At 34.8% G+C, this 27,067-nt stretch overlaps 1 protein-coding gene across 1 annotated transcript in view; it reads left to right on the top strand.

Annotated features, from left to right (window-relative positions):
- Positions 1–27,067, top strand: part of CDC40 (cell division cycle 40) — a 49,869-nt gene that overhangs the window by 2,323 nt on the left and 20,479 nt on the right. The window contains exons 2-6 of the mRNA XM_003898316.5: positions 9,869–9,955; positions 17,575–17,704; positions 23,742–23,825; positions 25,321–25,460; positions 26,115–26,211. Of these exons, the coding sequence (XP_003898365.2) occupies positions 9,869–9,955; positions 17,575–17,704; positions 23,742–23,825; positions 25,321–25,460; positions 26,115–26,211 (538 nt within the window). The remainder of the gene's footprint in view (positions 1–9,868; positions 9,956–17,574; positions 17,705–23,741; positions 23,826–25,320; positions 25,461–26,114; positions 26,212–27,067) is intronic.

The raw sequence follows: 27,067 nt of genomic DNA, 5'->3' as shown, positions 1-27,067 counted from the left end.
TTCTTCCTCAGCCCCTGAAGCTAGTCATTCAATTGATTCTAACATTTCTGTTTCATTAATTTATCTCATATCAACTCCTTCCTCACTATTTTCACCGGTGCAGGCTTCATATCTTCCTTATTTCTCCCAGGAGTTATTCTTTTCTTTCTCTTTCAGCCTCTTCTTTTCGATAGTGGGTCCTGTCCACTTTAACTCAATGATATTCATCAAATCTCTCTCTTCTGCTGCCACTGGTTAGTTCAGATTCTCATCATTTCTCTTCAGACAGTTGTAGCTTTCTAACTGATATTTCTACTTCTTCCTTTCTTGTCTCCCAGTGTTATACCCCATTCTTTTCTCCACAGGGCACCTAGAATGATCTTTGTAAATTCCGCTTGCGTCCTATCACTTCCCTGCCCAAAGACACCATATTGTCCAGTGGGTAATTTCTAAGTTTTTTTGGTAGCATGTGAGGGCTGCTATTCTCCCATGCTGAACTCTTTACAAAGCCCTGAAAGCCAAATTTTCTTTCTTCCTCTGAAGATTTTGCCCACGCTAGTCTTTCTGCCTGGAAATCCCTTGCCTAGTGCCTCCTTCCCCCATTCCAAACACTATGGTCCTTCAGTCTCACTGCGCGTTTCCTCCTATTCTACCTTAGCCCCTTTATCATATCTTAACTGTAGCACTTAGCACATTGCCGTGACTTGTTCATCTTTTTCTTTGCCCTGGACTGTGAGACCCTGGGGTCCAGAGACGTATCCATTCGTTTGTGTCTCCGGTGCCTAGTACACAAGATTAGGGAAGTATATTTGGTAAGAGAATGGAATGAAAAAGAAAGTCTTGTAAAAGTATGCACATTAAGAATCAGAAATGTAGAGCTGGACAGGCAGTGGCAGGGTTGGAGGTGTTTGTGTAGAACTCACTTAGTTCAATCACGAATAAATAAGGAAAGCCCGGAGGAAAGGTTGCATAAGGTGCCAGAGGTCCATTAGAAGTAGAGCTGGGGCTAGTCCACCCAGTGGTCTGGGTTCTATGAGAGAGTACAGGGCATTGCTCATTGTTAGTTTATGAACCAACACTTGTTTATATGAAGGGAAAACAAATTTATGCATAGTAAATACAATGACTGCAAATGATTGGAAAATTGGAAAATGACCAAGGGAGAGGTGAAGCATGCAAATATATTCATCTGTAGTTGACTAATTATATTATGATTAATAGCAAGCATTTTGGCAGAGAATACATTTATGCAGCATTTTTAACCCATGTTTTTTCTGAGCTCTTTCCTGCAGTTGAGTATCTTTTCATATATGTTATTGGTGGTTTAATTTTTTTTTCTTTTGAAAGCAACTATTGGGTTGTCATTTCCTTTTGATTTTTAGGAGATCTTTACATATTCTGGATACTATCCTTTGTCAATTGTGTGTGTTGCAAAATTTTTTTCTTTTTGTGACTTGTCTCTCACTTTTCCCTGTTGTTTACAAACAATTATTTATATAGTCTGTGCTTATCAAATTATTCCTTTATGTATTGTGGTTCCTGTTGCTTGTTTGAGAAATCCTTAACTCATAGTCATGAAAATATTCTCTTGTATTATCTCTGGAAAACTATTCACATTTAAGTCATTAATCCATATGAAATTAATTTTTGTCTGTAGTGTGAACATTCTTAATAATATGGCTTGACAGGTGATAGGGCAGTTCCCTTGCCCTTTTTTGTTGTTCAAGAATGTTTTGGCTGGCTCTTCTGGGCCCTGTAATTCTATATAGAGTTTAGAATTAACTTGGAAAGTTCTACTAATACCCAGTTGGGATTTTGTTTGGGAGTACATTGAGTCATAGGTCAACTTAGAGATAATGTTATATCCGTTCATTTGTTTAGGCCTTTTTTTAGTTTTTTTTTTTCTTCCGAAGTTTGTAATTGTCTCCATATCAAAATCTTGTACAGTTTTATTAGAGGTATTTCTAGGTGTATCTTATTTTTATGCTATTGTATTTTTCATTTATTTAACTTTCTAACTGATCTTACTACTTACAACTGATCTTACTACTTACATAGCCATATCAGCTGTAAATATGACAGTATTTTTTCTTTCTTTTAATCATTATTTCTTTTATTTATTTTTCTTGCCTTGCCATGCTGACTACCACCTCCAGGAAGATCTAAAATAAAAATAAAAAGGATGTACCAGACAAATTTTAACCAAGAGAAAGCTAGCACTGTTTGTGTTAACATCAATAAAAATAGACTTTAAAGCAGAAAGCATTACGGGAGACAAAAGAGTCACTTCATCACGATGGAAGGTTCAGTTCACAGAGAGATATAAAACAATGTAAGCTCAAAATATTTAAGCAAAAATTGACAGAACTACAAAGAGAAATGGACAAATATACAATTACAGTGGGAGATTTTTATATACCTCTCAATAATTGATAGAACAAGCAAAAAATATCAATAATGATACAGAATATGTGAAAAAATTAGTAAACTACATCTAAAGGTCTTAGGGAACATGGCACTCAGCAACACAGAATGTTGTTTTCAGGCACTGAAAACATTTTGAAGCATTGAAACAGAATGAAACATTTTTTAAATGACCGTGGGCTAGACCAGGGATTGGCAAACTTCAGTAAAGGGCCAGACAGTAAATATTTCAGGCTGTGTTGGCACCGTGTAGTTTCTGTCACTTCTTTCTTCCTCTCTTTTGCCCTTTCTTTTTCTTCATCTTTTTTTCTTAAGCCTTTAAAAATGCAAATACCATCCTTAGCTTGTTGATACAAAAAAACAGACTGTGGACTGGATTTGGCCCACAGACTGTAGTTAGCCACCCCTGAACTGGAGCATAAAATAAGTCTCAACAGATTTAAAATCTTATTACCGCATTCTCTGACCACAGCGCATCTAAGCTAGAAACTAACCACAAAAAGATAGCTATAAAATTTCCATATTTGAAAATTGTGACATTGCATTTCAGCAACTATGCAACGGAACATGTGAGATGCAGCCATGGCAATTTTTTTAAAAGTATAGTCATAAACACATATCACAGAAAAAAGGAAAGGCAGAAAGTTAGTATGCTAGGCATCCTTTCTTTTGGATTTTTTAAATCATTACATTACATTGTTTTAAGTCATGCAGTCAGTTTCCGTTCTTTAAGTGGTTACCCCTAGAAAGCATAGCACATTTGATCAGTACTTTTACCTTCTACTGAACAATGCGAGAACCTTAGAACACTTGAATTTTATTCACATCCCCTGTACTCCTACTTCAGCTATTGTTGTCTGGTATATATGCATGCACTTACATATACACATACACCCTCCACAAGATGATGGTGAATGATGATGATTGTTGCATCTCATATGCAAAGTATCACTTTCTGCCTGTAGCACATTCTTTAGAATGTCCTTTAGTGAGGATTTAGTGGCAAATGCTTTCAGTTTTAGTTTGTCTTTTAAAGTGTTTTGGATGGGCGAGGCGGGCGTATCGCCTGAGCCCAGGAGTTCCAGACCAGGCTGGGCAACATGGAGAGACCCTGTCTCTAGAAAAAATACAAAAATTAGCTGGGCATGGTGGCGTGCACTTCCCAGCTACTTGGGAGGCTAAGGTAGGGAGATCGCTGGAGCCAAGGAGGCAGAGGATGCAGTGAGCCAGAGTCACGCCACTGCACTCCAGCCTGGGAGACGAAGTGAGACCCTGTCTCATAAATAAATAAATATATAAATAAAATGCTTTCATTTAACTGTATTTCTCAAAGGATATTTTCACTGGGTTGTTTCCTTAGCTGGCAGTTTTCTCTCAGCACTTTTAAGATATTCTACTCTTTTCTGATTTTCATTGTTACTGATAAATCAGCTGTTAGTGTAGCTGTTTCTCTTTGGAAGTGATTTTCTTTTTTCTTTTGACACCTTTTAAGACCCCCCTCCCCAATTTTTTTGAGATACAGTTTCATTCTTTAGTTTTATTATAGGACACATGTGTATGGATTTCTTTTTATTTTTTCTGTTCAGAATTTGTTGGATTTATTTCATTGTGGATCAATTGGTTTGGAATGTGGACCTTTGGACATTTCTTAGCAGTTGTCAGTTCTTATCACTTCACATATTATTTTAGTCCTATTCTCTCTTCTCTTCTGGAACTCCAATTATGCATATTTGTGTTCTCCGGTATATGTATGACAATGAGTATTTTCTAAACAAAAATTTTTGAATGCAAGAGTGTAAGGTTTTGCACTTTAGAATTCATGCAGTGGACCCTGTTGGATTGCAAGAGTTGCTTATTAAGTGACTTTAAGGTTAGAAAAACAAAAGCAGATCTGGCTTTCTCTCATTTCAACCAGCGACTGTGTTACTTCCCCCCAGTGTATTCTTTGCCTTAGCATAGCCAACTAAAGTAAAATAAAAATTCTGCCTCTAATTTTGAGGCATATTTTCAGTTTTTTTCAAGAAACAGTGGTGTTTCTTGTATTTGTGAGCTTCAAATGGACCACTTCTTCCTCTGCAATCTGTTAAGGGCCAGACTCAGAGGATATCTTTATCTGAATTTCTCTTCTTTTATATCATTCACCTAAATTCTTCTATTAGGAAGTTTAGTCATTTCTATTTCCTGGGATGAAAAAAAAAACTGTGCCATAAATTGATAAGTAATTTATAATAATAATATTTGCGATCTGCTTTATAGTTTACATGGTGTTTTTATGCCTCTTTTCTTATTTGGACACAGGAAGAAATGTGGAAAAGACTAAAAAGTGAATATTACCTAGTTTTATTCTCAAATTACTTTGAATCAACAAAAGATAAACTATTTAAACTTATTTGGCCCACAGGGTGCCCTTCACTTCCTGCTTTTTAATTTTTGTGGATAATTGAAACTGAATAGAAATTATTTGTTATTTTGTGGTAATTCCAATTGCATGCCTAATTGGTATTGAACTCCTATGGGTGTTAAAACAAGGTTGTGGTATTGTCCAAGTTTTCTAATTAAATTTTTGTAAAATAACAGCCCTTCATTTTCTTGAGGGTTGTTCAGTTTGTTCTATAATTTTAGCAGGAGTCAGAGACTGGGACTTACTTATATTTTTTATTGGCTGCCAGTGTTGCTTATATAAACAGTAATTTCTTACATTGTACTTTGCATTTAAAAATTGATGTGTCATGATACTCTTCAAAATAATTTCAATTTAGAATATTTTAAATACCCTTAATTGGAAAGATCTCGTATCCCATATTATAAAGTGGTTCTAGCAACTGTACACTATAAAATCCTTTGGGAAGGTATGAATGTGGCTAAGCCTCATGTTATTTTAAGCAGTTTGTTACTAGGAGTTGAATATTAAGAGGGAAAAGCATTTAATTTAGCTTTTATGCAGTTTAAGCAATTTGTATGTAACCTGCTAACTTTATAGTACTGAGTTTGCTATTGGGCCGTATGCAAGATAGTATCTTTCATCAGTGAAGATTCTAGTGTTCATTCTGGGGTGATATAGATAATATTTGTCATCTTTTCAGTGGCCTAGCATTTGAAACCCCTTTCTTAAGGTTTTAATGTGAAGAACATCCCTGTTCATCACCCATCTTCAGAAGCTGAAAACCCAGATTATTCTCATTCAGCTCCCTTTCAGCTAAGGCTCAGGACTGTTGGGTGGGTGTATCTGATGGGCTCAGCCAAACAGATGCACCAACCTAAGCTTTCTAATCTGAAATTTATCTGCAAAGAAGCCAGGAAAGAGGACTTAAATTGGCAATGGTAATCAACGTTTTCTAGTTTCTCAGGCCAGTAGTTTCAATAGCAGCATCCAGTGGTAGCCATAGCAGTTTAGTAGTAGTGTTCAGTCATTATCCTCACTGGATGGGTTCTGTGATGATTAATTTTGGTGGGTTCTGTGATAATTAATTTTGAATTGCGATTTCATCTATTAAATGTATACTGACCCTTTATTTCTGCCTACTTGTCAAAGCTTATTCTCCACACTTCCTGGTAATTCTAAGAGAAACTCATAAGGATTTTATAATGCTGAATCAGCCTGCTGCTTGCAACCAAGAACCCTGACTGATACACCTCGTTACTCTGCCAGTGATTGTTTAATTTGTCACTAATTAGGTCTCTTTAACATTGTTCATTGTGGTTACTTTGAGCTCTTCCCCTTCCCTTTTATTCTATTAGTAGCTCGGGTTAAGTGACTTAATCCTACTAACACCCTCACAGATTATATGAAATAGTGTGTCTACTCTGGTGCTGGCACATTAGTGTTGTTTTTCTTCATGTTATTTAGCCTCTTCTAGAGAGCTGTATAACTTATTTAGGTGTTATATAGTCTATTGTCTGTTGCCTCTGCTACAATATAAACTCCACAAGGGCAGGTATCTTTGTCTATTTCTGTGGGCCCAGGACAGTGCCTGGCACATAGTAGGCACACAATCAAATTTGTGAAATGAATAAATGAATCTGGAGCTCCATGCTTGCTTTATAAAGATGCCTGTGCCCTGACTACACCAAGAAAATAAAGAGATCAATTATGATTCCCAACATCTCCAAACATCTGTCATCTATCACCCATTCTTACCTTTGTCATCTCTATTTCATCCCAAAGAGAGCACTCCTCTTTTCAGAGGCTAATCTTTCAACTGTGTCCTGAATTTTATTCCCTCCTACCTCTTCCAGGACAACTGTACCTTTATCTGGTCCTTTTTGTCATGTGTCTCTCCCTGCCGTCACCTGCCTTCTAGCCTACGATTGACCACATCTTTGACTTAGTCTCTTCTTAAGGAAGAAGAAAAACTTGACCCTGAAAATCCTTCAACCTGATACCCCATCTGTTCTGTTTTTTATCACCAAATATTTTCAGTACGGATTTATACGGTGTTTTTCTAGATCCTCATTTACACCTCTGCCTCTTGCAGATGGCTTTCCATAGTCCTTACTAACAAAGTCACTCTCGCAAAGGTTTTTTATGACATAATTGCCAAATCCAGTGATTGTTGGCCAGCCTTATCCTACTTAATTTCTCCATGGATTTGGCTTTTCTTCAATTTAATTTAACAAATATTTATTGAATATGTGCTGAATGCCCTGTGTTCTACTGAGCAGTGAGGATATATGATGTACGTAAAAGCCATGTGCAACAAATAATATATCACAAGTACTATCAAATAGAGTACAGCATTTTTTTAGTACCACAAACAAACAAACAAACAAAAAAAACAACAGTTTTCCTGAGGCAGGAGGAGGGAAGGTATCAGGAAAAATAAGGCGACATAAAATAATAAAGGCATTGCCTAAGATGTAAGGCGGTAACATTGCCTGCAGCACAGAAAGCGTCAAAGTGCTTGCTATTTTTAAAAATCAGCAATTAGTCTAATATGGCAAAAGTGAGGGTGTATTAAAGCAGATAAGGAAGTATTACAATAGGCCAGGGCAAATATAATGAAGCCCTAACTAGGCCAGTATAGCTGGGATGCAAAAAGGGGAGGGTAAATGTGAGATTGCTGGAGAAATATTCACAGGTAGAATCAGCAAGACTGTGCCTGATTTATTAGTGAAGATGGAGTCATGGGGGAATGGTAAGTTCTATTTTGGACATAGCATAGTGTTTGATGCTGTGGGACATTCATATAATGAAATTTAGTAGGCAGTTGGATATGTGGATCCAAAGTTAGGTGTGTGATTAAGGCTGCAGGTAAAAATTGGGGGTGGTAATTGAAGTCATGAAAAGGATAGGATAAGATAGGGTAAAGATATGGGCAGTTTAGAGAGAAGAGAAGCTCAAGAGACCTGATAGGCTCTGAATCTTTAAGAAGTAGAGAAACTAAGTTGCCTGTTTTGATACAGGGGCCATGGTAAAGTGTTTTTAAGAGTGGTCAAATTTTGGAACAGTGAATGTAGGTTTATGGTATTTTTCTTGTCGGTTTTTTAGTCTTTGGTCATCAGCTAGTCTAACTCTACCAGATCTTCACTTATCTGTGGCATTGCTGCTTCTCCAACATCAATATCAACTGCATGAAATCCCATCTATTTTGCAGAATGCGTGATGTTACTTTGCATTGTCTTTGCATTGTGTTAGGGGATATATCCTACCATCAACAAGAGGCCAGCAGAATAAAGATGGTGATATGATAGGGATAGTTCAAGGGTTTGATTGTACATTTGTGTGTGCAAAATCCACCTTGTGTAGTTTACATTTTAGTGGAGAGAGCGAGATAATATATATGTCCATTGAGGATAAATATAATGGAGGAAAATAAAACAAGGTAAGGGGGAAGCAGAAAAACTGAGCAGAGACTGAAAAGGAGAGATAACAATCGTGTGGCTATCCACAGGAAAAACATTTCATTCCAAAGGGAAATAACAATAAGTGTAGAGACCCCGAGGCAGGATTGTTCCTTGGCCTGTTCTAGGAATAGCAGATGAGCCAATGAGACTGGGGTGAAGTGAGCACAGGCATAGTGCTAGATGAAGACAGAAGTTAGTAGGGGCAGGGGGCTGACCATGGAGGGGAAATTCTCAACCAGTCATTTTATGACAGCAATGTTATAATACCAACTTTATTGAAATATAATTTGTAGATGATATATAACTTCTTTACAATTTTTAAAATAGAACATAAGTGCAGTAATTAAAGGAAAGGTACTTATAATCAAATATGTTTTTAATATGTGAATGTTCAGACAGGACAACAGAGGAAAACAAAAATACCCTGTAAAACTACTCTAGGGAACCTGCCTACTTCCTGAGAACCAGTGGTAATGGACCTTGTCAGGCCTTTGTTAGGCTTTTACTCTGACTAGGGAGGCTACTGAGGGGTTTAGAGCATAGGAGTAGCATAACCTGACTAATATTTTGAAAGAATCATACTGTCTGCTGTGGGAAGTGAGGCTATAGGTGGTCAGGGACAGAAAACAGGGAGACCAGGTAAGAAGCTACTCCAAAAACCCAGATACAAGATGTTAAGTTGAGCCACTTCAATAGAGGATGTCAGAAGTGGTTGAATTCTGGATTTTTGTAGAAGGTACAAGATTTGATGATGGATTGGATATAAAGTGTAAAATAAAGAGGAATCAAGGAAAACTTCAGATTTTCACCTGAGTAACTGTAAGGGTGGAATTGCGATTAACTAAGAGAAGCCTGGAAGGATTCATTGAGGGAGGGGAGGCCACGAGTTCTCTTTTGGATATATTAAGTTTGAGATGTCTGTTAGATATCTTGGGAGAAGAGATGCCAAGTTGAAGGTTGGATATACAAGTCTCTAGAAATCAGGGGAGGTCCAGGCTAAAGATACCAATTTGAGAATTGTCATATTTGTAAGTGGTGGAGTTATACAAAAGTTATACTACCAGTGATTCGTCAGTGGAGATGAGATTTTTATTTTCAGTAATCTGGGAAATGAATTTAAGATGTTTGAAATATTAACTGAGATCGTAAGACTTTAGATTTAGAAGATTCAAGCCCTGTCACTTCCTTTTGTTTCCTGTCCAGTACCCAACCAAGTGCAATTTGGTTACATATCTAATACAGTTTGCTGAATACAAAAAGAAATACCTCTTTTGAATTTGGCAGTAGAGCTTTGGGTCTTTTGAGTTAATAGCAAAGAAGAGTTGGAATGTCTTAAACTAATTTAAGACTTTGAGTAATGTTAACTTATTTAGTTTTAAATTTAAAAATTTTAAAGTTTTAATAAAGTTAGTATTTCAAAAAGAAAAATTTTTTTATATATTTTAACCTCTAACACTAACTGTATACATTAATTTTATTAATCTTGATTAGAATTATTAATCATATGATACATTATAACCATAAAATAGATGTTAAAGATGGCTAGTGTGACTTTAATGTGGCTTCTAAAATAAAATAGTCATTTATCAGATCTTTCATATTTATTTCGTATTCTTTTTAGGAAGATTTGGAGACTGGAGTTCACCTTGACCCTGCTGTCAAAGAAGTTCAGTATAATCCTACCTATGAGACCATGTTTGCTCCTGAGGTAAGAAAACATATTTAAGGTTCTGAGTTTTGCTAAAGACTTTAAATCATAGTAGATAATTAGGTATAGTAGTGAATTTTTAAAGGTTTTCTCACATAAGCATACTATTTAAGCTTTTAGAAAATACATCCTTCTATTCTCCACAAGTTTAGGTAGTATGCTTTTGTGAGAATACTTTTAAAAATCCACTAGTTGCTTATCTGCCTACATACAAATGTCTGATAACATGGAACTATGTCTTTTGAAAAAGGAAATCTGATTCTTAAATATGAACTTAGTTGACATCTTCCTCAGTCTTGATGAGGGAGTATTATAATTAACCATAAAGGAAAATATTGGGGCTTACCAGCATCAATATGTAGTATATTATGAAACATTTAGTTACAGATGCCCCTGAAATGTCATACTGACACACTGCTAGAAAGTAGTCACAGTGTTTGAAGCCTGCTCTGAATAAAACAAAGTACTGGGGTTTTTTTTTCCTCTCCCAATTAAAAAAAAGCAGAAACAGCTAATATTGTTCGTTGAAGAAAGTCTTTGAATATTATCCATTTAGGAAAGTTTACAGAAAAGATTAAATTTCTAGATATTTTGCCTTTTAAAATGGAAAAGAATGCTTGATTGATGAAATAGAGATACCAGAAAATGGTAATTATAAAACGAAGAAATACAGCTTCGGTTGAAATACAGCAGAATCTTTAAGAAGCACTTTCAAGATGGAGTTGAGGAGCTATATCTTATGGTATCTTGGTGGAAAATGATGTAACGTTTTTCATTTTGTAGCATAAATTAGCCCTTTTGTGACATGTGAGAGTCATGGAGCTGTTTCATATAGTACTTTCCCTGCCTAGATTTCTGTAGTCACTTAAAAGATGACCATTGAAATGTGTAGCACAGCCAGAGATGTTAGTGCTTGTGTTTAGACAGAGCTCCAGCGATTCACTGGGTCTGCGCTTAGCAAAAATCTTCCCATGCTCTGACACTATGGCACATTTTAATTTTTGTTCCATTGTGTCTTAAATCCTTCTAGCCTGTCAGACTACAGGCTGTCTCATATCTATTGACACCATTTTAGCCATCCCACTGAAGAGAGGTTGTGTATTATATGTAAATATATGTTTCATGATTTTTTAAAATGAAAAGTACTTTCATAAAATGGAGCCATTGAATTAGGTAAATAAGAAAATTTGGAAGCATTCTGATATGTAACATTCTCATGTCATATTATTTTCTCTGAAGCCTGCTTTTTTCATGAGTTCTTAAATTTCATGCATAACTAATACTTTGCTATGTAATTAGTTTCCAACACTTTCAAGGAAAATTTAAAAGACCAGTTAAAAATTTTTTGTGGTGATATTGACAAAAGGCCTGTCATTCTCTTTGTGGGATTTTCAGTCCTTTAATGTTCTTTTTCCTTGGGTTGGAGAACCTCACATTAAATATATAAATTAGTTTATGTGAGGAGCACTACAATACTTCTTTACAAAGTAAGAAAGGACTGATAGGACTTAAAAGGGAAGCAAAATTATAATTGTTCCTGGTTGCCAAATGAGTTCTCTGTAACTAAACAAATTTTGAACTTTTGTCTTCTATGACCAGGATGTGTTATCACTTGGCTAGGATGTGTATCACTTGACAAAGTCTGGAAAAGTATCACTAGGAACTTCACCAGTTTAAATTTTAAGTTCCTGTATTTTGAGTATCCATTGTTAGAAACAAGATATAATCCCTCTCCTCAAGCTAGTGTTTCCCAGAGAGGATGTGCTGTTTGTTGGTTTGGTCAAATGAATTTTTTTTAAATGATAGCGACCAGACTGTTTCTAATTATGCCTCTAAAGTACTACTCAAGCTTAAGGAAAAATTGCATCTGGTTGTAAATTCTTGTAAAAGTTCCCTGAAAGAAGTAGTATTTGAATTGAGCAATTCAATCCAGGTCAAGAACATGAGATTTGGAGTTAAGCTGTATACTTATTAGCCCTGTGTAACCTTGGAAGTTCTTAGTTTTTTCATAGGTAAAATGAAGATAATTTTTATTTTATTGAGGTATAAAGATAAATCGGATAATGTATGATATAGTTAAAAAAATCTCTCTGGCACAGAGTAGGCATTTAACAAATGGTAGTCATCATTGTTGTTTATATTAATTATTGGCATTGGTGACTAGGTAGGCTTTTATGAGGAGAGATTCCAAGAAGAGATCAGCATGAGCCAAATCATAAAAGATCTACAGAACAGGAATGCCCAAGTCCTTACCAGAAGAAAGAATCGAGAGATAAGACTAGAATGGTACTTTGTATAACATTGCACAAGGCTTTGGGGGCCAAGGTGAAGAGTTTTGATTTAGTCAATGATAAATAGATTTGTGAGGATCTTAAATAGGGGAGTGGCATAATCAAAGCTGAATTTTTAAGGTTTATTTGGTATGAGTTTGCATTATGGAAAAGAATAGGGATATAGATTAGTGAAATAAAGCCACCATTTATTACTGTATGCCAGGTACCTACTGAAAGATTTACATACCTCATCTCCTTTAGTCCTCACTACAACCCTACGAAGTAAGTACCTGTGTCCTTATTTTATAACGAGGAAACCGAGTCTTAAGTTATACTGCCGGCAAGTGGCAAATGTAGAGATTTGAGTCCAGATCAGTCTTAATTGTCTCTCTAAAACTGGAAGACCAGTTTGAAGGCCATTGTGGAGTTTGCAGGGTATACCCCTTTGCCTTTGACTTTGCTACTTCTGAACATTTACTCAATTGCTTATTTTATTTTATAAAATACTGTTTCTCTCTTCTGACCAAGGACTTTTCCCAAATAGTCTACCTGGTTATACAGATAATTTTTCTCACATAACGGATAGAACTTGAAGACATAGTAGCCATTGTTTTAGTCTAGTAATTTCTTCATTTCACTCAGTTCTTTTTAAATCTGCTTAGACAAAAATGTATTAATTAGCTTCTCTAACCCCATAAAATCCGTAAGTCTCAGGAAGAATTCCAGACTCTTTAAAATAGTAGTACTTCAGAATAGAAAAAAATATAAAAGTTAAGAGGAAAAAAACACCAGTTACTGTTAGAAATATAGCTCAGATCTTTTATTTTGTAGATGAGGAAACTGAGGCCAAAGGTCATAGAACCAGCACTAATGAAATTTTCTCGTACTAATATTTTTATGTCTTATAAGATGGACATATTCCACCAATGAAATTGAATCGTGGGGATCTTCTCTTAATTTGCAGGAAATAATTAAGTTAACAGACTCTTCTCACCTTAAAATTTGTTCATAAATCTTTTGAACAATAATGACTACAATAAATATGAATTAAAAATATACAACAATCTAGTATACTACTATCTGTTCCGTAATTTAGGTTATTTTTTTGTATGTGAACTTACAACCATGATTTTATATAGCCCATTTTTAGTAGTATAAATTGTCTTAATTCCTGCAATGTTATAATATGCTGCTAAAATTCTGACTCACCAATACTCTACCTACTGAAGATTTTTGAGATCCACATCCTTATAGTATCAGATCTCTGAGAGTTATCAACCAGCATCTTCACAAATTAAGAGTGCTTTTCTCCTAACCCTGTAAGTAAACCACTACTTCATTCAGTTGACAGATGTTTAAGGATAGTTACCTCCCTCGGGAACATCATACATACTTTGGGGGTAGTGATTTGAATTAGTACTTACATACTTTTTAATTAATTAATTTTTTAGTTAACAAAAATTGTATATATTTACAATGTACAATGTGTTTTTAAATATGTACACATTGTAGAATGGCTAAATTAAGCTAATTAACATATGCATTTCTTCATGTACTGATCATTTTTTGTGATGAGAACACTTAAAATCTACTCTTAGTGGTTTTCAAGAATACGTTATTATTAACTGTAGTCGCCATGTTGTACAATAGATCTCTTGAACTTATTCCTCCTATCTAACTGAAATTGTATATCCTTTGACCAACATCATCCAAAACCCCTCCATCCCATTCCATCCCCACCCACCCACCCAACTCCTGCTAATCATTTACTCTTTGCTTCTGTGAGGTCAACTTTTTTGAATTCCACATGTGGGATCATGTGATACTTGTCCCACCCCCTAGCTTATTTCACTTAACATAATGCCCTGCAGGTTAATCTATGCTGTCAAAAATGACAAGCTTCGTTCTTTTTTAAGGCAGAATAGTATGCCGTTGTGCAGACATACCACATTTTCTTTATGCATTCAAACATTGAGAGCCATTTAGACTGACTCTTTGACATACTTATGTCATTTCCTTTGGATGCATACCCATTTGTGAAATTGCTGGGGTCATATGGTAGTTCTATTTTTAATTTTTTGAGGAGCCTCCATACCATTTTCCATAGTGGCTGCGCTAATTTCCATTCCCACCAACAGTGTACAAGTGTTCTCTTTTCTCCAGAACATCCTTGCCAACACTTGTTACCCTTTATTGTTTTTATAATATCTATTCTGACAGGTTTGAGATGATATTGTGATTTTAATTTGCATTTCTCTGGTAATTAGTAATGTTGAGTACTTTCTCAAATACCTGTTGGCTTTTTTTTTTTTTTGAGCGGAGTCTCGCTCTGTCACCCAGGCTGAAGTGCTGTGGTGTGATCTCAGCTCACTGCAACCTCTGTCTCCTGGGTTCAAACGATTCTCCCATCTCAGTCACCTGAGTAGCTGGGACTCCAGGCATGCGCCACCATGCCTAGTTAATTTTTTGTGTTTTTCGTAGCGATAGGATTTCACCATGTTGGCTAGGCTGGTCGTGAACTCCTGACCTCAAGTGATCCGCCTGCCTTGGCCTCCCGAAGTGCTGGGATTACAGGCGTGAGCCACCGCACCTGGCTCCTGTTGGCTATTTATGTGTCTTTTGAGAAATGCTGAGAAATTCGGGTCCTTTGCCAATTTTTAATCAAGTTATTTATTTTCTTGCTATTGAGTTGAATTCCTTGTGTATTTTGGATATTAACCGCTTATGAGAGGTATGGTTTGCAAACATTTTCTCACTTAAATGTGTATGTTTTATATAAGGAAATTGTAACTTACTATATTGTTCTTCGTTATTGTTTTAGCTAAAAATTGTTAAATATGCATATGAACTTAAATATATTATACATTCATATTTATTTTATATATTTACTTATATATTGTTATAAAATCACTTGAACACAAATTTACTCTTAAACTTAGTTAACTACCAAAACTTGAAAGGAAGTGTTTGCAAATCAGATTTGTGTGTTTTCTATATGCTCTGTTGTATTTTTTTAATGGTTGTTCCAGAACTAAAAGAGTTGCATATTCACAGGGACCAAGAACATCTGAGAGACATATCTTGAGTAACTGGGAAGAGCTGAGTCCTGCTAAATAGTGTTCTCTGCCTTCCTCTGTTAACATTCAATGTCTTTGAGGTCAGCTCCAATAGCTACTAGTAGGTGAATCTTCCTCCCACCAATTCCCTGTATCACTAGATTTTTTTGTTGCCTCAGCTTAAATCTGTATGAGACATAGGCACATGTAAATTTTTAGATTGCTTTAGGTGTAGTACCTTATATAATACATAGCTTTAATATATGGATCTGTCTTTGTATAGAAATCACAGTTCTTTTACACTTTTTCTTTAAAAAGTGGAGCTAATTTGGTATGTATGGCCTATAGAAGAATTGTTCTTTCTTTTTTAGTAAAATCTGAATTAAATAAGAATATGGAAATTGTAGTCTCCTTTTTTTAAATGGAAAGTTACTTAAAGCACAATGATTGGTCATCTGTTATATGTGATGGGAGTAACAATTAAGGACAGTGGGGATTTTTATCATTTTAGATTCCCCACCATGCCCCCTCCACGCCACCTCTGTCCAGAAATAGCAGATGCTGCTCTGTGGATGATAGCTGACTGTACCGGGTAGAGCATCTAGGAAACTTTTAAATCATTTTGTTATCTGTAATTTTATGGCTGCTCCTGTTTTTGTAATAAATTTCATGACTGAATGAAGTTGACTGCTACTTCCAGCATTCAGTAATCTAGATTTTTTTCCCCAACATATTTCACCCATCAGCAGGCACAGGAAGGACTAATATAGGCTGCAAAGTCTTGCGCTATCCATTATAATTAAGAATATATACTAATAAAAGCTTTGTATATAAATCAGGTATTTTAAAATTGAATCATTTTAAACATATAAATGGAAGCTGTCAATATATAGGAATCTTGTAGCAATTTATTTTCTTCTAAAGCAAAAAAAATGTAAGGCACAGCTAACATTTAAATTCAGATTTTCATACATAGTATAATGTTGATATCTAGAGAATACAGTGTACTGGTTAAGCGAAGATGAGTAATTTTTATTTGTGGCTCTGGAAATGTATCATAGAAGAGATGGTTTCTAATGGTAATGACCTACAGTGTTCTAATGTCAAAATAATTCATCATGACAGTGGGTCTTACAGAGTTCAAATAAAAATATCCTATTATTTTCGCCCTTTTCAAAGTAGGAAGCTCATTTGATTCTTTATTTTAAAACAAACAAACGAAAAAAAAGAGTTGGATTTTCCCAGTACCTTTTATAATAGCGTTAAATTAATAGCACCTGACATATTCTGATAATTTTTTTTACCCAGTTTTTTAAAACTTAGAGGCTCTGATTGTGCATTTAAGGAACTTTATGATGTAATAGAATGCTTGACTATGGTTTGTTCTAGCCCTGGTTCTGCCAATTAATAAAACTCTTGACCCTAGGGCAGGTAAAATACATTGCCTTTGGGGTTTTTTTCTTCATTTACAACATGAGAAGGAGAATACTTTTCTAACTTGTCAGAATTTATGTACAGATCAAATTAAATAGCATTTGGAAAAGCATTCTGGAAACGCAAAAGTATTATAAACAAATAGATAATAATAGCACTATTTGGTATAAAACAAGTAATGTGACTCTTCAAAGTGTGACTTTTCAGAATGGAGATATTTTATTGACATTTGCAATGTCTTTTCCTAGGGACTTTTTTAAGCACTTTATTTTGTTGTCTGTTTTTCTATCCTCCACCCGCAATGGAATTCTGATTAGTCTTTCCTTCATTAGTACTTTCTATATGCCAGGCACTGTGGTAAATATTGAGTATTCTGAGTCTCCCACTTTGAGGAACTAGTGAAAGAGAAACATGTATTTTTTTAAAAAATTGTATCACAGTGCCGCTGTTGATATAAAAGTCACCCCAAATTTCCGCAATCATGGTTTGGGCAAACTATAGTAACTCTGTTATCTAGAGCATCACTGTGAAGTAGAACTTCTGCAATAATGCGAATGTAGTACCTGACAACCACATGTGGCTACTGAGCTCTTGAAATAAATAGCTACATATAGATTTGAGTGAGAGGGGTTCCTCTCCTTCTGTCCCAGGGGCTGACAAATGGTGCTATTCAGCCATTGCCCAGCTGCACTGCACCGTATCAGGCTAATGTGTTCCCAGATAGGTTAATAGGCCCTTGGTGATTTATAGTTGAAAAAAATTGTACAGTTATTCCAGTAATTCTAACTTCCATATACTCAGAACTTTTGTCTCTTTCTTATGTTTTATTTTTATTTTTTTTCTTGTGACATTGCAGTTTGGACCAGAAAATCCCTTTAGGACACAGCAAATGGCCGCACCTAGAAATATGCTTTCTGGATATGCGGAACCAGCTCATATCAATGATTTCATGTTTGAGCAGCAAAGGAGAACTTTTGCAACATATGGTAAGGCAATAAGACTTAAAACAGTTTCAATTTTGGCTTTATTAGAAGTGTGATCTGTGTGTGTTAATCTGTTTTGTCTTCTGGCTTTTAAAATTCATTGGATTCCTTCAAAAAGGATAGTATGCCTTCTTATAGATATCCTTAAATATTTATGTAAATGGGAAGGTGAACTCATATTTTTAGCTGTCATTGTAAATCCACTGTGATTTCTGAGTACTGGAAATATTCGTGATCTTAACCAGAATGCTCTTTGTTGTTGCATTCTGGGTAATGGACACTTGTTATTTTATGTCCATTACATGTAGATTGCTATTAAAGTTGACAAATGAAAAGATAGTGTTAAGAGATTACTTTTTTATCTTATTATGGGCTATTTAACTTTACTCTGTTTCTCAGATCTTATCTCGGAAATGCTTTCTCTTGATCACTGAAGGGTGTCAGGAAAGAGAATAGTCACAAATTCACTATGTAAAATAATTACATCCTCTCAGTGGTGGGATTTTAAAAATTTAATGTGCATGGAAACTGCTTGTATAAAGGATTATCATGTGTTAGATCATATTTCACCATGGTAAGATTGTAATAGACTTAGAATGTACCAAAAATCACAGCCAAGACTATATACCACTTAAATCACCCAAAGCAGTTCTATGACACTTCCAGTCCAATAAAATGGTTACAAATACATTATACCCCTTGCTTGTGTAAGGGGTCCCATGTAAATCTAAAGTAATGTGCAGCACATAAAAATAAACTGTTACATCATGGTTTTGTTATATTCTAACCTATAATAAGAGACTTTTAACGACTTACTGTCTTTGACTTTAGAAGGACCTTAAGCAATAATTTAGTTCTCTTGTCTCCTTTAAAACAAAACAAAAAAAAGTCCAAGTAAGTTTATACTGATACCTACTTTTCTTCTTAAATTACCTTATAACAAGAATAAGCATTTAAAACTATTCAGCTGGCTTTAGACCTGGTTTCAGAAATGGGTTGTGTTTTTTGTTTGTTTGTTTGTTTGAAGTATCTGGTGGTTTTTGCCTCTCCCACTAGGAAGTGGCGAACTAGGGCATGGGTTGAACTATTGAGTTACAGACAAAAAATGAATTTGGGGCTATAGTATATTAGGCAGCCTAAAATAAAGGCAGCCAATAGTATATTAGGCAGCCTAAAATAAAATAAAGTGGGAGATTTTTGCCTCTCCCACTAGGAAGTAGAGAGCTAGGACACAGGTTGAACTATTGAGTTAAAGACAAAAAATGAATTTGGGGCTATAGTATATTAGGCAGCCTAAAATAAAGGGAATGGCCAGTTACAAAACTCAGAAAATTTTGGTTTGTCTCCTTTATGATAGATCTTAGATAAGATTGATTTTATTTATTAAGTTCAAGTAAACTTAGTAAGATCGAGGTTTAAACCGAGGTTTAAAGAGACAGTTTATTAAGTTCAAGTAAACTTAATAAGTAAACTTAATAAATAAGATCAGCCTTATCTAAGCTTTAACAACTGTCTCTTTAAACCTCAGTTTTAACACTGTCTCTTTTTTCTTTGCTCCCAGGCAGTGAACAAGTATATGACTTCTATTAGTTTGTCCTATAATTTTCTTATAGAAAGTTCTTGTCTGACATCTGATAGTAATTCCTATACCAGCTTCCTATCAACTTTTGTTGCTGTCGTTCTTGTTTTTTAACCCTTCCACCTGAAATATAAGGCTGTGAGACCTTTCTGTCACCTTCCCTCATTTGCAAAGTGCAAGGGAGCAAACCTTTCTTATACCTCGTAGTAGTGTTATCTAACAGACATACAGGAGGTGACACATGAATTCAGTTTTACCTCAATCTCATAACCCTGGGCTATCACTGCTGGAATATAGTACAAACATTTATTTTAATTTTCTTCCCATTTTTCAATATTGTAAGATTGTTAGAATCCCAGTGAATTATTTCTGGAAGATTTGTATTCTGCAATACAGTTAGTTTTTCATACAGCCCACCTGTAGAGTCCTTATCACTGAAAATAGTCTCATTTACTGTGTCATCCGAGTTACTCACTCTACAGTTTTGCTTTTAGCTTGCATTTATCGTATTTCTCCTGACTTCTTAGTCCCTCAGTGGTTACGTGAATTTCGTCTTGTTTTCTGTCTGCTCCCCTGCCAGTCTTACTTGGGGCTTCTCAATGAAGTTTCTTCCTTTTGTTCTACTTTCATCTAGAATTTTCTCTACACCCACCTATAGAAGTGGAAAATAGAATTTTAAATAAATACTTTTAGTCTCACAATAGTCATTATTAACATGAGTTTTAACTTCAATATTTGAAATCCTTTATTAACATTTTTAAATGATTTTTTAAAAATCGTCTACTGAACAAAGATATAATTTTTAAATATATTACTTGTATCACTTAGATTTCAGTTTAGTTCCAGTTTTCACTATTAAAAATGTGATGTATATGTTATGCTACAAAGTGCTTTTTAAAATGTGGTAGTGAATATTTTTGTACATAAAACTTTACAGGTTTTATATTATTTTATATTATTTTCTTAATGAGTTCCCGAAAGTAGGTAAAAGAATATGTGTTTTAAAAGCTTGTGCTATATATTATCAAATTGCTTTCCAAAAGAATTCTCTAAACCTACTCTACCCCACAGTGTATAAAAGTCCTACTTCTCTTTTTTTTTTGAGACAGAGTCTCACTCTGTCACCCAGGCTGTGCAGTGGTGGGATCTCTGCTCACTGCAGCTGCTGCTTCTGGGGTTCAGGCAAGTCTCGTGCCTCAGCCTCCATGCCTAGCTAATTTTTTTTTTTTTTTTTTTTTTTTTTTCCGTAGAGATGGGGTTTTACCATATTGGCCAGACCGGTCTCAAACTCCTGGCCTCAAGTGATTGCCTGCCTCGGCCTCCCATAGTGCTGGGATTACAGGCCTGAGCCACCATGCCCAGCCCTATTTCTCTTCATCAAAGATCCGTATGATTGTTTTTCCTTTGTTTACTTGATAATCAAAATATTATATTTTTTTTTCAGACTTTTAGGATTTTATTTCTGTATACTAAGTTTTCTGTTAGAAAAGGGGAAAAAAAAGAAAACAACAGGGCATCAGTTTATATATTTGAGGTTTTCACTGAGAAAGCATGACTCCTGTGTGGTGTTGCTATTATTCTTCTTTTTTTTTTTCTTTTCTTTTTTTTTTCTAATTATTCTTTAAGTTCTAGGGTACATGTGCACAACGTGCAGGCTTGTTACATATGTATACATGTGCCATGTTGGTGTGCTGCACCCCTTACCTCGTCATTTACATTAAGTATATCTCCTAATGCTATCCCTCCCCCACCCCTCCCCACAATAGGACCTGGTGTGGGATGATCCCCTTCCTGTGTCCAAGTGATCTCATTGTTCAATTCCCACCTATGAGTGAGAACATGCGGTATTTGGTTTTCTGTTCTTGCGATTTGCTGAGAATGATGATTTCCAGCTGCATCCATGTCCCTACAAAGGACATGAACTCATCCTTTTTTGTGGCTGCACAGTATTCCATGGTGTATATGTGCCACATTTTCTTAATCCAGTCTGTCACTGATGGACATTTTCGTTGATTCCAAGTCTTTGCTATTGTGAATAGTGCCGCAATAAACATGTGTGTGCATGTGTCTTTATAGCAGCATGACTTATAATCCTTTGGGTTTATCTCCAGTAATGGGATGGCTGGGTCAAATGGTATTTCTAGTTCTAGATCCTTAAAATATTGTATTTCTTTACTGCAACTTGATTTTTCCGGACTACCAGTGAGGTCGAAGGTTTTTTCGTTTATTTATGACCATTGGTTTGCAAATTGTTTATAGTCCCTTTCATTTACCTAATGGAATTAGTTTTAATAATTATTATTAGTTTAATTACCTGAAGGGTATAATAATAAAATCAATATGATAGCCATTTCAAATAAGAGTACCAAAGGGAAGGAAGTAGACATTAACTCCATTAAAAAGATAAAAGGGAAAATAAACTTCAGAAAGGTAGATAAGAATATTTAAGAAATGCAGAAATAATCACTTATTTGAGACACAAGATAGTGAGAAAACAAATTGGACTGAAATTCAGTAGTGTGAGAGTTAGATCTTGTTCTATCACTGGCTGATTTGTAGTAAGACATAAGGCCAAATATTTAACTCTTATTTGTAAAAGGAAAATAATATCGTTTCTTAATCACCGGGGGTGGAAGGCAGTAGTGGGGTTGGTGGTATGGCGGTAAGGATTTTTACCACAGAGGATGTGGAGCAAGAGGAAAGCATAACTTATTTTTCTGAGTTACAAGACTATGGCCAGATGAGTTGGGGAATGGTACTTACACAGAGACAAGGACCAGGGATACCTCTTCCCTCTCTGTCTACTCCTTCACCCCTCCGGACACATCACGAAATGCCATTTATGTAGATGTTAAGTCTCCTTTCAAAGTAGAAATTTACATTCTAGCCGGATATGTTTTTTATTATTGAAATGGGAACTTTTAACTTGGTATGAGCTTATAAAAGTCTCATTTTTTGGAAATAGTTATGTACAGAACACTATTCTGTACATCAAAGAGATTAAAGATAAAATAACTCATGGGATTTGAACCTGTGATTTCAGAGATTCTACTCCAAAGCTGATTTTCTGCCACCAAGCTCTCTCCTCTGGCTGAGAACATATTTTAATGCTGAAAAAAAAATCTATGTGCAAATCAGCTAATAGCTAGGTGGTTGGTTCTGTTCTAGCATATCATGAGAGTGAGTTGAGCACTTATGTCCTTAGCTTGTTTAAAGAGCATGTTTCATGATGAATCTTTTTCTTGTTCCCCAAAAGAAGTTCCCTATATTCTTTTTTTTTTTTTTTTTTTTGAGATAGAGCCTCACTTTGTCGCCCAGGCTGGAGTGCAGTGGTGCGATCTCAGCTCACTGCAAGCTCCACCTCCTGGGTTCACACCATTCTCCTGCCTCAGCCTCCCAAGTAGCTGGGACTACTTTGGATGAAAAATGAAAATAATAAGTCTATCTACTAGGATGTACCCTTTAAAAAAAATGGGCTTAGTACTTTTTTATGTATTCTGTTATTGTACACACGAGTTGTAGGCCATAAACTGATCAGTGATCTAGCACTCTTGTGAGCATACCAGACTAATGTTACCAAACATTTATTGTGCTAGCACACCCACTTGAGAAAAAAAACTGAGTTAAGCTCATTTAGGTAGACTTTCTTTCCTTAAATTCCCATAGACCACGGAGGACCACATTTGTATGTAGCTACATACTCTATAATTAATTTAAGAAGTGCATTCATATGTTGGTAGATATCCTTCCTTCCTTCTCTTCAGGAAATATAAGGAATGATTGATGAAATAGAAATATATTAAGATTGGGAAGGAAGACTGTCCTTACTGCGAATGGTATTTTCAAAATAATAGCTAGATTTTATGTAATCTTCTTACCCTTTTCTATTATTTAATAATTTATATAATTTGATAAACTTAGCCCTGCCTGCAATATCCATTACCAAGAAGAAAAGGAAAATGGTTTCTGGATTTCCAAATGCATCATGTACATGTATTTTCAAGCTCTTAGAATATTTAAAACTAAAGTTTGATGTCTTGGCCAGAGAGGCTCTTAGTAATGTAATGTCAGTGTGCAAAATTCATCCTGTAAGAAATATATTATGGTTCTAAATATAAAAATATAGCTTTGGGTTCTAAATAGAAATATAGCTCAGGGGCCGAAAGCAGTGGCTCACGCCTGTAATCCCAGCACTTTGGCAGGCGGAGGCGGTGGATCATTTGAGGTCGGGAGTTCAAGACCAGCCTGGCCAACATGGTGAAACCCCATCTCTAAAAAAAAAAAAAAAAAAGGAAGCAATATAGCTCAGGGCAGAATGATTGGTCCTGATTGGTCCTGAGTTAAAGAGATCATTTTTGACATCTGGGAAAGAAAATGTGAAATGTGTATATTTGTATTATAATAATAAAATGAATTTAAACAGCAAAATGGAGTTAATAATTTTCACTTTTTTCCTTTCAGGTTATGCATTAGACCCTTCATTAGATAATCATCAAGTGTCTGCTAAATATATTGGTTCTGTAGAAGAAGCTGAAAAAAATCAAGGTAATTTATTTGAAACATTTAATATCAAATATGTACACATCTATAATTAGTGTCTTGCAGAGTGACTTTAATTAGACAGTAAAAAATAGTATTTAGCACTTGGTTTTTTTGTTTTTTTTTTAAGTTGAAACAATGGAGCAACACAGTTTAGAGCAATATAGTTCAGAAATGTTACAGTTTAGAGCTTGCTTTTGCCACTTACTAGTTGTGTAACCTTGTAGAAAAAATAATGGTACATATATCTTTGAGTTATTTTGAATACTTGGCACCATGCCAACCCTGTAGAAATCACTCAATAAATTATAACTAATGTATAGATAATTTTGGCAATTGACTTCTCAACATTTATGTCAAGCTTCATTTTAACAGAGTAGAAATACTTTATTTGGTAAGTCTGTGAAGATTGTCTTTGAAGAGTAGCTTTGAAGGCTGAATTTGAATATGTGTTTTAATGTATGTTTGTATTCATATTCATTTTGTACTTACAATAAGACCAAACATCATACGCTAAACGCTAACTTGTCACAAGGCTCATCAGTCCATTAGAGTAGTATCCATAAAATGCAGTTAAAAAAGTAATTTGCTGGTTGCATGGGACACTTCTGCTTAGTAGCTATAGACCCTATGTGATCAGGCTGCTCTCTGTACATGAGCTAGATTATTGTTAAAATAGAATTTTAACAGGCTTTTGCTATAAAACATAGTCTGAATTACTATAGGCAGACATTTCTTCTTTAAGCTAGACCTCTGTAAGTCCCACCTAAAGGTAGCTAGATTCTTAGTTAACTTGTGACTATGATTCCACAAACCTTTCTTTTTCCAGGTTAATGACTATACACAGTATGCCACCTCCTATTAATCAAATCAAAATCTCAACCAGAAACAGCCTCCTTCTCCTTTTCTTTTACTGTTAACGTTAATGATACTAGAGGTGAAGTTGAGACTGAAGTCACTTGGAAGAAGTACCACTTCTGGTGAAACCGTGTTTGATTTACATTTTTGCATTACAAGAGAAGTGAAGATAAGTTATTAAGTACTTACTGTAATTTAGTTTTAGTTTTAAAATGATAAATTATAGTTTATTCTTGCTTCCAAAGGTCACTTTAGCATTATTTAGCCATAATGAGTTCCTGAGTTTTTTCCAGAAAGTCATACAAATCCACTGACACGGCTTTTTGGTTCGATAAAAGGCTTGTGTGCCATTGTAGGAACACATATTTGGGTCTCTTCTTCAAGTATACACTATTAGAATTTGCAGAATATTGAATTAGTTTTAAGTATCTTTGCCCAGAAGGTTGAATCCCTTTTTGTGTAGCATGAGTCAGCGTATGTGGTAGATTCATGTAGCTTGTTTGTTTTTTAATGACTCTGTGGTCACTTGAACAATCATCTTTCTTTAACCATATAAAACAAAATTAAACATATGTTCATATTTCTTTAGAAAATGTACATATCTCTCTCTCTCTCTTTTTTTTTTTTTTTTTGGTTACCATAGGTTTAACTGTATTTGAAACTGGTCAGAAGAAAACAGAAAAGAGGAAAAAGTTTAAAGAAAATGATGCATCCAATATTGATGGTTTCTTGGGACCATGGGCAAAATATGTGGATGAAAAAGATGTAGCCAAACCTTCAGAAGTAAGCTTTGATGTTTTTAATTGTCAGTTCAGGTATATGCTGTATCTCTATGAAGGATATCTACATTAATAAACTTGAGATTTCCTTAGAGAACCAAATGACTCATCAAAATTTTTCTGCCTTTAGTTGATTGAAAATATACAATAAAATTTATATTTCTTTGAAATATTTTTATTTACCTTTTTTGCTGATTTGTTTTCTCTCATGCTTTTTTATTGAATTACAATATTGAACAATTTTCATAAAGATTTCCTTGATATTGCTATTAGGCTGCCATGGTAGCTGTTCTTCTGATACTAGACATTCAGATAGTAACTACAAAATCAGCCTTCTATGACACTAGAATTGATTAGAAGTTTTATTGATTTATGAATTTATTTAAAATTTTAAACAAATTTTATCTCTATGTGTATATTTAAAACTACTATAAAGTTTGTAAAGTAAATGCTCTGCCATTCCCTTCCTCACCTCCTAATCTCACTGTCTTCATGAGCCAGTCTCAGAAAAAAAAAAAAAAAAGTGTTGAGCTTGTTATCCTGGGAACATACTTGGACCAGATATGTAGACCTCATTATAAATAATTTATAGCACCAACTTTAGGTATAATGAGGTTCTAGAACATTCACTTTAAATTTCACTCCTTAATTTTCTTAGGAAGAACAAAAAGAATTGGATGAAATCACAGCAAAGAGGCAGAAAAAAGGAAAGCAGGAAGAAGAGAAACCTGGGGAGGAGAAGACAATCTTACATGGTAACATATTTTTATACATCTTCATTTTTATGAAAAACCTTCATATTTACTCTGTTAGCTGTTCATACAGTATCATTACCCTTACTATCAGCTGTCATAAAATCATTATGTTGAGTATAATTATGTTAGACAATTTGTATCCCAAGGAAATTACAGCAGACTTCTGTACACTGATAAAGGAGAAAAAATAGCATGATTAATCATAGCCACAGATAATTTTTTTCCAAGTGTTAATGAATTTTATTAAATGGTAGATAAAGAAGAAACTTGAATAGTCCACAGTCTATTCTTTCGTAAGATAAAGTTGACTCTTTTGGTGTATTAATAGTGCCCCAGTCATTTTAACTGTTTTTAATGAAGCCAAATACTCAGGTATCCACACAGTTCATAACCGTTATTCAGCTATACTCAGAATAAACTTGGATTTTCATGTGAAAAGATGGAGATTAAGGCTCTCATACTTATTTTGACTTGTAGAAGGAAATGCATATTCACCAAAATAAATCATAAGTATTCTAGAATGTACCTGTTAGTTAATAATTAGTTATATTTTAGGAACTTACATAGTGATTATCTAAAACTGTAAAGAATAACTTAGTGCTTACAGTGTTGCTTATTCTAATGTTATATTACATCAGATATTTAGGTTTGATGAAGCCATATTTCATTCTTCAAGCTTCAGTTTTATCTCCAAGGAGTCTATTCAGTACTATGGTGCTCAAAACTATAATAACAATAATATAATAACATTTATTGAGTACTTACTCTGTGCCAGGCATGTTGCTAATTGCTTTATATACAGTATGTCATTTAATTCTCACAGGTGACCTTATTGTAAAATTTGTGATGAAAGCAG

The sequence above is a fragment of the Papio anubis genome, chromosome 6 (genome assembly GCF_008728515.1).
Source record: "Papio anubis isolate 15944 chromosome 6, Panubis1.0, whole genome shotgun sequence".
In the NCBI taxonomy this organism is placed as follows: domain Eukaryota; kingdom Metazoa; phylum Chordata; class Mammalia; order Primates; family Cercopithecidae; genus Papio; species Papio anubis.
The sequence above is the reverse complement of the archived record's forward strand: the minus strand, read 5'-3'. Positions and strand labels throughout refer to the sequence as shown.